The following is a 15,131-nucleotide window of genomic DNA, read 5'->3' on the forward strand; positions in this document are numbered from 1 at the left end:
TTGCACTGTAATTTCACTTTGAAGATAGTAAACAACACTAAAATTACACTATGATTTGCACTGTAATTTCACTGGAAAAATATAGTAAATAACACTAAATTCCACTGTCGTTTTACATTGTAATTCCACTATTGATAATACAAAAATTACACTAAGATTTACGCTGCGAATTCACTAACAAGTTACAGTAAATAAACACTAAAATTATATTGCGATACAAAGAGTAATTTCAATGATAGGAAAAAATACACTCTGGAGTACTGTAACATTGACACAAGATCATGCTGGAAATACAAGAAGAAGAAAAACACTGATAGTACACTAAAAACACACATAAATACAACTTACCAACAGTGTAAAAACATTGTAAGTAATGACTACAGTGAGGTTTACACTGAAAATATACACTGCAAATAACCCAACTCATACACTGAAACAACATAGCAAATTTAACTAAATAATACTACTAAAAATATACAAAAATAACAGGAATACACCGAATTGGGACTGTAATAACAATGTCTGAAAATAGGACTATAACTCCAAGCTATGTTTGTTTACTGAATATTCAGACACAGCACGGACACTACCTGCAACTCTATACAACAACAACAACAAAGCCTTTAGTCCCAAACAAGTTGGGGTGGGCTAGAGGTGAAACCCATAAGATCTCGCAACCAACTCATGGCTCTGGCACATGGATAGCAAGCTTCCACGCACCCCTGTCCGTAGCTAGCTCTTTGGTGATACTCCAATCCTTCAGGTCTCTCTTAACGGACTCCTCCCATGTCAAATTCGGTCTACCCCGCCCTCTCTTGACATTCTCCGCACGCTTTAGCCGTCCGCTATGCACTGGAGCTTCTGGAGGCCTGCGTTGAATATGCCCAAACCATCTCAGACGATGTTGGACAAGCTTCTCTTCAATTGGTGCTACCCCAACTCTATCTCGTATATCATCGTTCCGGACTCGATCCTTCCTCGTGTGGCCACACATCCATCTCAACATACGCATCTCCGCCACACCTAACTGTTGAACATGTCGCCTTTTAGTCGGCCAACACTCAGCGCCATACAACATTGCGGGTCAACTTACCTTTTAGCTTTTGTGGCACTCTCTTGTCACAAAGAATGTCAGAAGCTTGGCGCCACTACCTGCAACTCTATACTAACATGAATTCAGAGCAATGACAGAAAAGTAAAACAGCCCGGGGGATAGAATCTACATCCACCCAAAAAAAATGAGAATCCAAAAGACCAGGGGACTGAACATGATCCAGCATCTTCGATTGTGCATTTACACAAAGTACTACAACTAAACGAGACAGCCCAATCAAACAACTCCCACCAACTAACCCAAATAACAGATCAAATCACTCCTGCAGGGGAACCGACACAGATAGCAGACGAATTTCAATCCCACAAACAACACAACCGAATACATCCACACGAATAGCTGTGAGGGGATCAACACACGAAGCTAACAATGGGGCATAAAGAAGAGATAGGAGAAAGGAAAAAAAGAAACTGCCAACAGGGCCAAGAGCGAGGGAAAACATAACGGGTCTCCTGAAAGTTAGCGGGCCCGATAAGAAAACTCGCCAATTCTGCATTAATCTCGGCACAGAGATCGCACGGCTCACAAAACGGATGAAAGCCAATTGTTTTCATCCGGCTGAAAAATAGCAATTCCGTTCTTTTAAAATTGCTTGGCATGTACGAAGTAGTAATAGCTACTGAACTTGATGGTTTAATTTTAATGAAACCAGGAGGGCTTTGCCCTCTCCTGATAATCTAAAATAGCACTGTGTAATAAGACCTTGTGAAGGATCTTTATTGCAGAATGGAACAAAAACCTCAAATGGTTACAGTGATCTCCATTAACAACGGGTGCTATGCATCAGCAGTGCACCCAGTGCAAATACAACCGGATACAGAAAAATGACATCTCCTCTCCTTCATCTCCTCTGGAAGTTGAACCTCATAATGGCAAAACTGAACATGAAAGCGAAAGCCACGGTGAAAGCAACATGAACTACTGCAACAACCCACAACAAGTCACGGTCGAACCCATAGAACTCTGCGATGAACTGGGACACAGTTTGATCTTTCGTGACGAGTTTCGTTTGAATATCACCAAACTGCGAAGCAACCAATCCATATAGTGTCCATGCAACTGGGCAAATCCAACTATACCATCTCCACCAAACAGGAATTTTCTGAAGAAAAAGGTAAATATGTGACCCATATATTTCAGAATAATATGATGATCATTCTAAAACAAGTAATCACACACAAAAGCAAGTAATATGCAATGACATAATACTTACAGGTCGAGGAATAAGATATCCTGAGAAGAGGTTCCACGCATTGTAGACCGCTCCTGAGATGATTGCTGCTACGCTCTCGTTTGGTGTCAGTCCTACCGCCATCATCCCGTAGAAGGTGAAATATAGAAGCGTGAAGTACATGAAGAACAAGTACCAAAAAAACTTGGCAACACTCCACTCAAATCCAATCATCGAATAGACTAGTACACCATATATCACGGTCTGCACGAGGATGTATGGAAATTCAATCGCAACCTGCAGAAGGATAAACCAGTATCATTAGATCTTGAGCCCGAACAGACAAAATAGTGTTGTGGTGTTATGGATAGTTGTACTCAAATGACGCAGATTCGAAAGAAGATTCCTTTAATTACGGTCGTATATACAACATGCAAGTAGATCTGGAGTATTTGACAAAATACCTGTCCAAATGCATATGGGAAAGCTGAATACATGCCGGCTGCTCTTTCTCTATAAAAAACTGTGCGCTCCACTGCCACCACCGGTTGAACGGTACCAGAGTTTTGGATTCCGAGGTAAAGAACTGCGGCATACATCGATCCCACTGCATTGAACAGATCTTGTTCTCTTTTACTGTACCAAGATAAGAATATAAATTTTAGATAAGTATCCGATGTTTGTTAATTAGATAGAAGTTAGGTTATAAATGTTAGAAGATGTACGTTTTTTGTCCCAGGCCCCAAAACATTGTCCCAAACAGTAGTGCAATGATGATAGTGAAGAGAAATCTCATTGCTGTATAAGATGGGTTCCTCCAATATGATAACTTCTGCTTCCATAGGCAAGCTAGGCATTGTGTGAAGAATGATCTAGAGTACAGCGAAGGGAAGTCGAGATCACTGGAATCAGGATGTGGTGTGCTTAGCTCTTCTATAAGTTCCTTGTTCCTTCTGACATTCAAGGAAAAAAATTAAACATATTAAATTGGAACTAAAATAGACATCATCAATTGAACTTCATAGCAAGATAGCTTACTGGTAGAGTTCTGATCGCCTGTAGATTTCGCAGAAGTCAACACTAAGCATCTCCTCTTGGACAATAGATGTCACTTCCAGCATCCATGTTGCTGGGTTATATCCATCTTTTATCTTACTGACGCCTTCAATTCCCTGTACGAGTCAAAAAAAAAAGGATTTTTCTTTTGCTATTATTTAGCTGGTAATAATTGTAAATTTCTCAGTAATAACAGTTCACTTTACTTCTCTTTTTACCTCGAAGTACTCAATCAATTTTGAGGAATTATGGCCTAGTGGGCCGACATATATCTCTTCTCCTCCTCTCTTCATTAGGAAAAGCTGTAATCATACATTCAGACAGCATAGTAAATGCATGAACTCTGCTTAATAATTTAAGAAAGAATCCAAAATAGGGATCAAGAAATATCAACCTCATCAAATGCTTCAAATATGTCAATACTTGGCTGGTGAATAGTGCAGACAACTGTCCTACCAGTATTTACAGTATTCCTTACCGCCCTCATGACAATTGCGGCTGCCCGAGCATCAAGACCAGATGTTGGTTCATCCATAAAAATAATTGAAGGGTTAGCAACAAGCTCCACAGCAATAGTTAGTCTCTTGCGTTGCTCAGTTGATAGGCCATTAACTCCTGGAAGACCAACAAGTGCACCCCACAATGAGGTGAGCTCTACAAGCTCCATGACCTCCTCGATAAACATCTGTTGTCAGAGTTCAGTTCATAAGTTCTCAACTAATTTAAAGTAAAACAACAAGACTAGATATTGCTTCAATCTAGATAGCTAACCTTTCTTGTGACTAAATCAACTTCCGATGGAAGCCGCAGCCATGCGGAAAACGCGAGTGACTCATAAACAGTTACGTGCGGAGAATGAATATCATTTTGCTCACAGTATCCTGATATACGTGCAAAAGTCTCTTGCTTCTTTGGATAGCCTGAGATGGTGATATCCCCCTCTATGTAACCTCCAGTTTTTCTTCCCGCTAATACATCCATAAGAGTAGTCTTTCCGGCACCACTCACACCCATCAACGCGGTAAGTACTCCTGGCCTGAAAGAACCACTAACTCCCTTTAGAAGCACCAAGTGGTCATCTGTCACTCCTTGTGCCGACATTGCCTGCCAGTGTCATACAATACAAATTTTTATGAAGATATATTTGTAATCCGTACATTAATTATTTAATGAAGAAATATACCTGTGGCATGTCCACTGAGTATTTTACAGCGTTAAAGCTTAGTGACAGTTGCGCAAATGGGAGCACCATGCCCTTCCTTCTTGAACTAGAACCCACGTTGCTGGTCGCACAGTTTTGGTTGGCGCCGCCAGACAATTCTAGCTTTCTACATTTCTTTTTCTCGGGATCTTCCAAATTTTCTCCAGTTACGTTGGCGTGCTTTTCCTTTATTGCATTTTCAGGCATTGTTGGGTGAGTGTCACCTAGTGCTGTCAAAATAAAGCGGATTAACCTTTTTAGGTCACCTATATTTATTATCAAATTGTGGTTTTAAGATATAAAAGCAGTCTACTAAAAAATACTTACGATTCAAAACTGAAAGAGCTAGGGTGTATAGCAGGTTGAAGAGGAGTGTGTATCCAATCATTGCACCAAATCCAATCCAATACCACTTGGCCTCAGTAAAAATTCCACGAGATTTCAGGACCATAATTCCCATTGTATCATTTTGTCCAGGAAGAATCTATAACATTTGGGCACCATGTCAAACTTGCTATTTCCTAGTGGCTAATTTTATTGCTGGTTAGTTGGGATCTTACCTTGTTCCAACTATGGCCCAGAAATTCATTTGTTGAAATAGCATTCTGTGCATACGACAATGGAGATACCCAGTAACCCCAAATCCACCATTTCTTCACATCAGCTAGAGCATATGAAGAAATATTTGGATGAAAATATGTTAAAACAGTTACCACCTAACATCATCTATGCAAGTAGTGATAGCAACATATTTTAAGTGACCAGAACACCCAATTTATTAACTCACGTCTTGCAAGAATAAAGCCACCCAATATTGTAAAAGACGCCAATGCTAAGGGCCCAAAGGTGCTAGACACAACCATGTCTCTTCCAAGTCCAGCAATGAAGCGGAACAGTGAGGATGACATCTGATTGAGTGCAAGGAGCAGCATATACTGCTTAAATAATCTGAGAACAACATATATAATATTAGTGAAACAATCAATTCAATTACATCCACGCAAATCAAATTTCTGTCTAGAGTTTATATTTTGAATGATTGTCTCTCTTCTAGGTTACCCTGAAATGAAGGCATGTGTTCCGGTGCACCTTACCTGCTTATGCTGGGATCAAATCCAATGACATAGTATGTTGTGAAAACATAAACTCCGACCTCAAAAAAAGTTATAGGAATCTGGAGAATCCACGCTGGTATGGTGTAGGCCCATGCAGGAAAAAAAAGAAGATCCCTCTGCTTGAAGAAAACAGGAAGTTTCGTGGCAGTCATGCCAAGCTCTGAGAAACCATTAAACATGATTGCGTCAATGGCGAAGTATAGTGCCCCCATATATATTGTTCCGTAAGTGGGGTCACGGTGCATGTTGGTACGGAAAAATGTACTCATCGCAAGGAATGCCATAAGACATAGCTGTAATGATGAAAACGTGCAGAATGATGTTAGCCAATCTTCACCATAATTCCTAGCAATGTAAAAATAACTAGAAAATACAAACTTACTTGAGCAGCTTTACAAATAAAATAAAATGAGTTCCTCTTCATAAGTAGAAACTCTCTATCCATGGTTGCCTTGAGAAGCTCTATCCTACTGACACCAAACTTTGAGGTAGCAAGAGCAGCAGGGTGGCTCTTGGTCCTGTCAAATGGCTCTAAAAGCTCATTATGAACAAATTGTCCCATGTGGAAGGAATGGAATGAATCAGCAAATTGCTTCACGGGCACGAAATGATATGGCATGTCACTCCTATACCAATATTGCTCTTGATCTTTCCTTGATGTCACCTTTTGAATGCATCCATATGAAGATATATATTAGTACCTTTCATCTTTAAAAATTAGAACGATCAAACGCCATAGCAATTTATAGATGATGCACATACTTCCTGCAAGAAGTCCGCAACACCCTTTCTCTGCGGGCATCTGAAGCCCATTGACTCAAAGAACTCGAGAACGTGTTCACGGGCTCCTTGGTACACAACATACCCATCAGAGAGGAGTATAATATCGTCAAATAAGTCGTATGTTTCTGGTGCCGGCTGGAGCAAGGAGATGACAGCAGTCCCACCAAGGACGTGGATAGTCTGCCTAATGGAGTTCACAATCTGGTATGTGGTTGAACTGTCCAGCCCAGTAGATATCTCATCCATGAACAGAGCTCTTGCTGGACCAACAAGCATTTCACCTAGCAATTGGAGATTTATAAGAAGCTTAATTCTTGAAGAAGATGATACATATGATTTAAAGCCGTTTTATAATGTCACTAAAAATCTCAAAGTTTTGTGTATATCAACAACACAAAAATCTTATTATATAAAATTCCATTCTACCATTAAGCATACCTGTTGTCACACGCTTCCTTTGTCCACCGGATATACCCCTTAACATGTCATTTCCTACCACTGTGTCAGCACAGATATCCAATCCTAGCACCTGCGGGTTTGTAACAGAGTAGCAGACAGTGAGCCGATTAAGAAGAAAATATCCCAATAAAAACGATCCTTCTATTTCTAGCATTAAATCTACAACTGGCGTGTTGTACCTTCAGTATATACTCTGTAACAACGTTGTATTCTTGTCCTCCCATTGCTGAGGCCTACATAAGTAGATTAAATACTTAAGTTTGTAGTTACCCCGCTAATAAAAAACACAATACATATGAGTAATCATCTCCAAATGTTCGTTGTCAGAGCTCTTATGTGAAAACAACCTCACCTTCATATAAACATCGATATCATTATCTGGCTTGATGTTCTCTGTATTTTCCCTTCTTGCCAACTCAGTCAACATTTCTAGAAGAAGCAGAACAACAAAATTCAACAACCAATTACTTGGTCTCAGTTATACTATTATTCATTCAAGTTCATACCATATCGAGAGCCAACACCTTGGCAGCGTGCTGAAAAGGCCAAGGTCTCCCTTACAGTCATCTCCCCAGTGTGGAGATCATGCTGGCTAATGTACGCAGCTGTTCTTTCAGGGACAAATTCATTCATCTCATAGCCGTTGTAGGAAACCTTACCTGAAACCTGTCCGATAGCGAAAAACACCCAAAATGGATTTATCCATGTTAACTCTACTAGAGTATCCATCTATAGCTCAAGAAATAAACATAACATGCGGTTTGCAAACCTTGAGCTCCTTGTCAAGCTTCCCGGCCAATGCCAAGAGCAACGTGGTCTTGCCAGACCCAGGAGGTCCTAATAGCAAAGTCATCCTACAGAAAAAAAAAAACCATGGATTGTTAGCGCAGAACCGAGACGGGCAGTTTGGCATTATTCAAAACATAGTGTTAATTGTTTCACCTCCGTGGCTTGATGATCCCACTAACATCATGGAGTATGGTCATCGAATGCTTCCTTCGGGGAAAGATGTGGAGAGCATGCCCGATAGCCTAGAGAAAATCACCACCAAGAGAATACCTTAGCACATGCGAAGGTATAAATCTTTGCATATCATGCAATCACATAGGCAAACGAAGAACATTATACATGAAGTTGGCCATGTCCAACATATGCTCTATTAAATACCATAGAGCCTCGCGGTGGCTATGTGATGACTGTTGCCAGGAATGGTGATTTCAATGATGTCATGATGCCATAGAGGGCACAGTGGCAGTTGCTGGTCGTTACAGCGAGAGTTATTTACCCAAAACCACCACACTTGGGGCTAGGGTAACAACTTATTAGTACCATATTTAAGGTAGGGCACAAGGAACCACCAACTTCGTGCCTAACGACTAACGCAGAGCGCTGATTGTCCGATATGCTCGAGAAAACAGCGAAACTGACAAGTTGGGCCCACCTGTCAGGCTGACGTGGCGTGCTTGCGTGGACAATCTGCTGAGTTGGACGAGGGTCCCACCTGTCAATGACTCAAGGGTTTTTTCTTTTGCATTTTTCTTTTTTTACTTCTTCCTCCTTTTTCTCTGGGCATTTCAACAAACAGGTTATGGGCGTCGCCTGCTCGCCGCCAGGGTGTCGTGCTCTCGGGGTAGACCGGGCTTGGTGCTGGCCTTCGACCGCAGCCACGACCAGGCGAGCCCGTGTCGTCCGCACAGGCGAGGCCGCGCCGGCGGCGCGCCATGGAGCCGGCAGATGCAGCCGCGGCAGGGAGTAGCTCGGGCGGCGCCCATGGTGTTCTTCTGGGGTTGTGGAGGCGACGGTGGTCTCGGGCTGCTCGTGCTCAGCAGGGGCCGCCCTTGTCGAGCGTCGCCGTTGCTAGCGCGCCCGTGGCCAACGGTCCGACGCACGGCGGAGCAACGGCGAGTTGAGGGGCGGTTCGTGCGGCGGCTAGCGGAGCAGCTCGGCGCGACGCCGCTGCCGCCCGCCGCAGACAGCGCAGGGCATCCATGGGAACGCATGCGTCTTCGTCCCTGTGTGCGCAGGGTAGCTTGGTGGACGGCGTCCAGCTCAGCGCAGTGCGTGCTGGGCGGGGACGAACCAGCGCCCATGGTCGACTGGGATTCAAGGCTCGCTGCCGTGAAGCTCAAGTCATCATCGCCACTGGCCCACTGCTGCTCCCAGATTGTAGCTGGCCCAACCACATGCGGCGAGGTCAGGCTGCTCTCCTTCCACGGCAATACATCGAACAGGTAATGGGCAAGAAGTTAAAGATGGGAAGAACATGATCATGTAGTCAATGACAGGTGGGGTCCACATCTCACACACCTTCAATAAAAGCGTGTGCCATATCGAAATATCACACACATTTTAGAAAAAGTGGTGTGTGATGTAGCCAACATCGCACACGGTTATAATAATATAACCGTGTGCGATGCCTTGCACACAATTTTTATGAAAATAATAATAATGTGTGCAATGTAGCCTATCATTTCACATGGTTTTAAAAACACACTCATGTGTGATGCCTTGCACATGGTTTTGTAAAGAAACATGTGTGATGTAGCCAGCATCACATATGGTTATAAAAAACACAACCGTGTGTGATATCTTACACACGGTTTTTGCAGCAAAAATATATGAGATGTAGCCCACCATTGCACACGGTAAAAACGCAACCACATGTGATATCTTATACATGCTTTTTACAAGAAAGGCATGTGTAGATGTAGCCTACTATCGTGCTCAGTTAGAAAAAACGCACCTGTGTATAATGCCGAACATATTTTTTCAAGCAATGTACAACCCCATTTTTTTGAGTTTTAAGGCGAATTGACATTTGCTTCATTGTATGACTTTGATACCTTTCTATGCTCAACATGCACTATGACATCCTCCATACTGAAATTTGTTATTTTTCAGGTCCATTTGTTATTTAAGTCATTAAGTTGATTTCTAGGCATTTAATAGATATAATTTAAATATGAACTACAAGTACATGAATAGTGCACAAAAATTATTTGAAAAACTTAATTAGGATCTTGTATATTTTTATACCTTATAAAGAAATTTAAAAAATCAAACATCTATGTGGCAAGAGTCAACCACAAACATTGAGTTTATCGAGGAACGGGATCTTAATTCTAGAAACTGTAAATGAAGCATGAAAACTATGAAACTTTAAATGGTGGCATGCTATGACCTCAATAGGTTGTGGTAGACATTGAGAAAGTTGTCACAAAATTTTGCATGTAGACAACTTAGAAATCAAACCATTTGCGAGGAAGAATCATGGCTTCAAGAGAAATATTGTTTAGGTTTGTAGGCAAATTGACATTTGCTTCGTTTTATCTTGCTTTTTTTCTATACTCAACATACATCATAGCAGCACTCATGTGAAAATTTAGCATTTTGCAAGATTCATTTGCTATATTTAACTCATTAGGTTGATTTCTAGGCATTTAATGGATATAATTCAAATTTGAACCACAAGTACATGCAACAATGGACAGAAATGGTTTGGAAAATCATATTAGGGTATTTAGTATACTTGTATGCCATAAGAAATGGAAGGAAAGTTTAAACATCTTCGTGGCAAGAGTCAACCATAAACATTTAGTTTTATTGGTTTTTTAATTCTAAAAAATTCAAATGAAGTCTAGAAACATGAAACTTGGAATGGTGTCCTAATATAACCTCAATAGGTCATGGGAAAAATGGAGAAGGTTTAACGAAAGTTGTGATGTACACTTCTTAGAAGTCAAACCATATAAGAGGAAGAATTGTGGTTTCGGGAGGAAATGTGTCGGCTTTGAAGGCCAATTGACATGTGCTTTAGTTTTTTACCTTGAAACTTTGTCTACACTCAACATACACCATAGCATCCTCCATGTTAAAATTTGGTATTTTTCAGGGTTTATTTATTTTATTTAAGTCATCAAGTTGATTTCTAGGTATTCAATGGATAAAATTCAAATCTCAACTATGAGTACATGCAATAGTGCATAAATTAGTTTGAAAAATAATATTTAAGGTATTTATTATACTTGTGTATGCCATATAAAATAAATGAAAAGAAACTTCAAACGTCTTTGTGTCAAGAGTCAACCAGAAACATCGAGCTTATTGTTTTTTTAATTCTAAAACATGTAAATGAAGTCCGAAAAACATGAAAGTTGGCAAGGAGTCGCGATATGACCTCAATAGGATGTGGTAAAAAATGGAGAAGATTTCACAAAAGTTGGTGTGTACATTGCTTAGAAACCGAACAATTTGGGAGGAAGAATCGCGGTTCCGATAGCAAATGCATCAGGTTTGAAGGTGAATTTACATGTGCTTCGTTGACTGACCTTGACACTTTTCATACACTCAACATACACCATATCATTGTCCATGTTAAAAGTCGACATTTTTCAGGCTTCATTTGCTATATTTTAGTCATTAAGTCGATTTCTAGGCTTTTAATGGATATAATTCAAATTTTAACTATGAGTACATGCAATTGCACAAAAATGGTTTTAAAATCATATTTAGGGTATTGATTATAATTGTATTCAATATATAAGAAATGAAAAGAAATTCCAAACTACTATGTGCGAAGAGTTGACCACAAACACTGAGTTTATTGGTTTTTTTAGTTCTAAATAATGCAAATAAAGTATAAATAACATGAAACTTGGCATGGTGTGATGATACGACCTCAATAGGCTGTGGTAAAAAGTTGAGATAATTTCACATAAGTTGGTGTGTATACTACTTAGAAACCGAACCATCTTCCCAGAAGAATCGTGGGTTATAGAGGAAATGCGTTTGGTTTGAAGGTGAATTGACATTTGTTTTATCATTTGACCTGGAAACTTTTTCTACACTGGACATACATCCTAACATACTCCACGCTAAAATTTATCATTTTTAGGGTTCATTTGCTATATTTAAGTCATTAATTTGATTTGTAGGCAATTGGATATTTGTTTTACCATTCAGTTTGTAATATCATGTGCGATGGGCTCTTTTTAACGCGTGCGTCTGCACTAGTGCTCACAACACATGTGGAATACATCCACCATGAAACTTTACACACATGTTGAATACATCCATATGCATGTGTGACTCTTTTACAACTTTGTAAAACTTTTAAATATGATTTTTTTTCATAGAAAGAGCTTCATGGAGCTCGAGCTCTAAAACGTTTTACTCCCAGCATTGTGACCTTTTTCAGTTGGACTATCGCTTTTTCAGTTGGACTATCGCGAAAATTCTATATAACTAGTAAGTCATCCCTTTTTTCAACAAATGCAAGACTGGTACACAATCATCTTCATCAATTATATTTTTTAACTTTTTAATCAACAAAACATTCCAGCAAATCCAAATGGTCACAAGGCACTATAATGTGCAACCACCTTCCATTTACTGGTAGGCAGTACACACAAGATTGCCACATCATCGTCACAATTTCTATTTTTAATGATTTTAGCAACATGTCACCCACTAAAGCAAGAAGGTCACAATAACTATAACTTGCAGCTGCTCTACATTTACTGTTACATCTTCATATACGGCGGGGATGTGGATGATTTACTATTCTCATATATTATTATTTTGTTATCAGTAAATGGATTGCTATAAATTCTTGCAACAGGAACTTTATTCGATCCACGACTCAAGAAACAAAATACAGAATATCCTGCCATTTATTGTACCATAATCTAAGTTAACCGATCACAATTCAAATTCAGTACCCCTCCGATCCATGTTAATTGTCGCAGCTCTAATACAACTTGTACTAAAGTTGCACCAAGGCCACGACAATTAATATGAATCAAGAAACAAAATAGAGGATATCCTGCCATTTGTTGTACCATAATCCAATGTTGACTGACCACGATTTAAATTCAGTACTTTTCTTTTGCTTTTGAACTTATGCCTCTTTTTAGCTATATATAAGTATTGAGTTTGGACTTGCGATGTTGAATGTGTGTAACACGTACCAATATGGTCAATTTCTTTTCAAAATTTGTCATGACTTTTCTAGTGAAACGCTGACGATGCATGGAAAGAAGTACAGTATATATGGAACCCACCATATAAGTTGTTGGACGTTTACCTCCAGCGTGTTCCTGACGGAGTTGACGAGCGTGGGCAGGGCCCGGTTGCCGACGAGCACCTCCGCCTCCACCTCCAGCTTCTCGAACCGCACCTCGATGGTCGGGTAATCTATCCCTACCCTGCACACACAGACACGCACTACTACGTAAGCAGGTATCGGTATAGGTAGTGTGCGTGACACAATGCCCGCGCGCGTGAGCTCGTGACATGGTAACACTAGCTTAGCGTAACGATCGAACCTGTCCATGCGGTCCTTGAGCTTGAGCAGGAAGCGCTCGTGATCGTCGTCGGCGGCGCGGACGAGGCGGTCGATGAGCGCGCGGCTCTCGCGAGCGCCGAGCCTGCCGACGTCCACGTCGATCTTCTCGCCTGTCTCCGCCAGCAGGATGCCACGCCGCACGCGGTCGTACGTCGGCAGCCGCTCCAGCGCCGCCCACCGCAGAGCCTCCTCGTCGTCCTCCTCGTCCTGGAAGCGCGACGACGACCGCGAGAACACGTCATCGCTGCTTCGCCAACTGTCCCGGCGCAGGCTCGCGATCTTATGGATCTCCCTGGACATACCGATTATCTTGTTCTTGCTTTTCTACTAACTGCACACTCTGCTCCTGTTTCTGTCTGAGCTAGCTCTCTGGAGATATATATATCTGCCGCTGCATTTGTTAAATCTTGCACCGGGTTTAGAAGCTGCTATATAAACACGCAGACGCAGGCGACGGAAGATATGTTCTCCGCATGCGTTCAATTTTGACATGGACGCGTGCGCAAGAGGAAGGTTCCGTGCGCATACGCCATAAGAACGTATGGGGACGGGCGTCCGTCGTCTAACCTCTAATGCATGCATCCATGTCTGGCTGCTAGTTGATGCGCACTTGGCCGCTGACTCCGTCTGCTCTGTTTTCTCGAGGATCATTTTCCTTCCATTTTACCGAGTCCGAAGCCACAACAGCGCGCGCAAGGGCACCAGAGTGAGAACCATTTACCATCTTCCTGCTGACCGCCCGACCGCCGTAAAATCGACGCTGTGTGAATCTTCCAAAACAGAATTATATATGGACGACCATGCATGACGTCGCTCGCAGGGAGTTGATATTTGGCTTCCACGAGTTCCACTAGTAGAAAAATAGGCTTCCATACGCCCCCATTAGTCCTCAAAACAATCGAACCGCGACAAAAGGGGTCTTTAGTCGCGGTTCGGAAGGAGACCCGCGACCAACTATCTGGGCCCAGCGCGCTCGGTCGACAGCTGGCGGACGGGAGGGGCTTTAGTCCCGGTTGGCCAACCGGGACTAAAGGTCCCTGAAGGCCCAACCGCGATTAAAGGCCCATCCAGCTGGCGGACGGGAGGGGCTTTAGTCCCGGTTGGCCTGACCAACCGGGACTAAAGGTCCCCGAAGGCCTTTAGTCGCGATTGGCCAGGCCAACCGGGACTAAAGGCTCATCCCTATATATAGGACTCAGCTCACTTCACTTCACTCAGCTCACTTCACAATTTTCAGAAGGGGGTGGTGGGTTTGCTTTTGGTTCCTCCTATGCACACAAGGTGTTCGATGAAATGCCTGAGAGCCTGAAACAAACATGATATGAAGTGTCCGAGCCACACTTGAGCTTTCTCATTTAATTTTCCTCCACGATCGCGGTTAGCAATTTGAACCTTTCATGTGTCATTGATAAAATATGTATGTGTGTAGTTCATTGTTTAATTTGTATTATTTCTAGCTAGTTAGTTTAACAAATGCATGATGGTTAATTATATACTTTATATAATAATAATAATGCAGATGAATCGGCAATGGATGTACGGTCCCCGACTCTCCGGCGAGTTCACTACGGGTTTGAAAGATTTTCTCGTAGTGGCAAATGCGAACAAGAAGCAAGGTTTTATTATCTGTCCATGTGCTGTCTGTAAGAATCAGAAGGGTTACTCCTCCTCAAGAGACGTTCACATGCACCTGCTTCGGCACGGTTTCATGCCAAGCTATAATTGTTGGACCAAGCATGGAGAAAGAGGGGTAAGAATGGAAGAAGATGAAGAAGGGGATGATATCGATGACAACTATCATGATCATTTCGGTGATACTTTCATGGAGGATGATGCTGAAGGTGGGGAAGGGTTAGGTGAAGGTGAAGAAGAGGCACATGATGAGC

The 15,131-nt window shown here is 41.8% G+C and overlaps 1 protein-coding gene across 2 annotated transcripts; it reads right to left on the minus strand.

The window, feature by feature from the left end:
• Window positions 1-1,807: 1,807 nt before the first annotated feature.
• On the minus strand, window positions 1,808-13,634 carry LOC123079015 (ABC transporter G family member 32). 2 transcript variants are annotated; one of them, XM_044501684.1, is made up of 23 exons: window positions 13,226-13,634; window positions 12,985-13,105; window positions 7,842-7,930; window positions 7,669-7,753; window positions 7,406-7,565; window positions 7,252-7,328; window positions 7,079-7,132; window positions 6,879-6,969; window positions 6,420-6,721; window positions 6,040-6,321; window positions 5,637-5,950; window positions 5,330-5,490; window positions 5,103-5,206; window positions 4,870-5,026; window positions 4,525-4,772; window positions 4,113-4,445; window positions 3,736-4,026; window positions 3,560-3,643; window positions 3,324-3,457; window positions 3,011-3,238; window positions 2,750-2,921; window positions 2,328-2,582; window positions 1,808-2,216 (listed from the first exon to the last, which is right to left on the minus strand). In XM_044501684.1, exons 1-23 carry the CDS (start codon window positions 13,543-13,545, stop codon window positions 1,956-1,958), a joined length of 4,323 nt encoding a protein of 1,440 aa, XP_044357619.1. In that variant the 5' UTR covers window positions 13,546-13,634; the 3' UTR covers window positions 1,808-1,955. The 2 variants fall into 2 exon arrangements, with proteins under 2 accessions (XP_044357619.1, XP_044357620.1); XM_044501685.1 differs by lacking the exons at window positions 12,985-13,105; window positions 13,226-13,634 and adding an exon at window positions 8,341-9,135.
• Window positions 13,635-15,131: the final 1,497 nt, after the last annotated feature.

Source organism: Triticum aestivum, chromosome 3D (genome assembly GCF_018294505.1).
Source record: "Triticum aestivum cultivar Chinese Spring chromosome 3D, IWGSC CS RefSeq v2.1, whole genome shotgun sequence".
Taxonomy (NCBI): Eukaryota; Viridiplantae; Streptophyta; class Magnoliopsida; order Poales; family Poaceae; genus Triticum; species Triticum aestivum.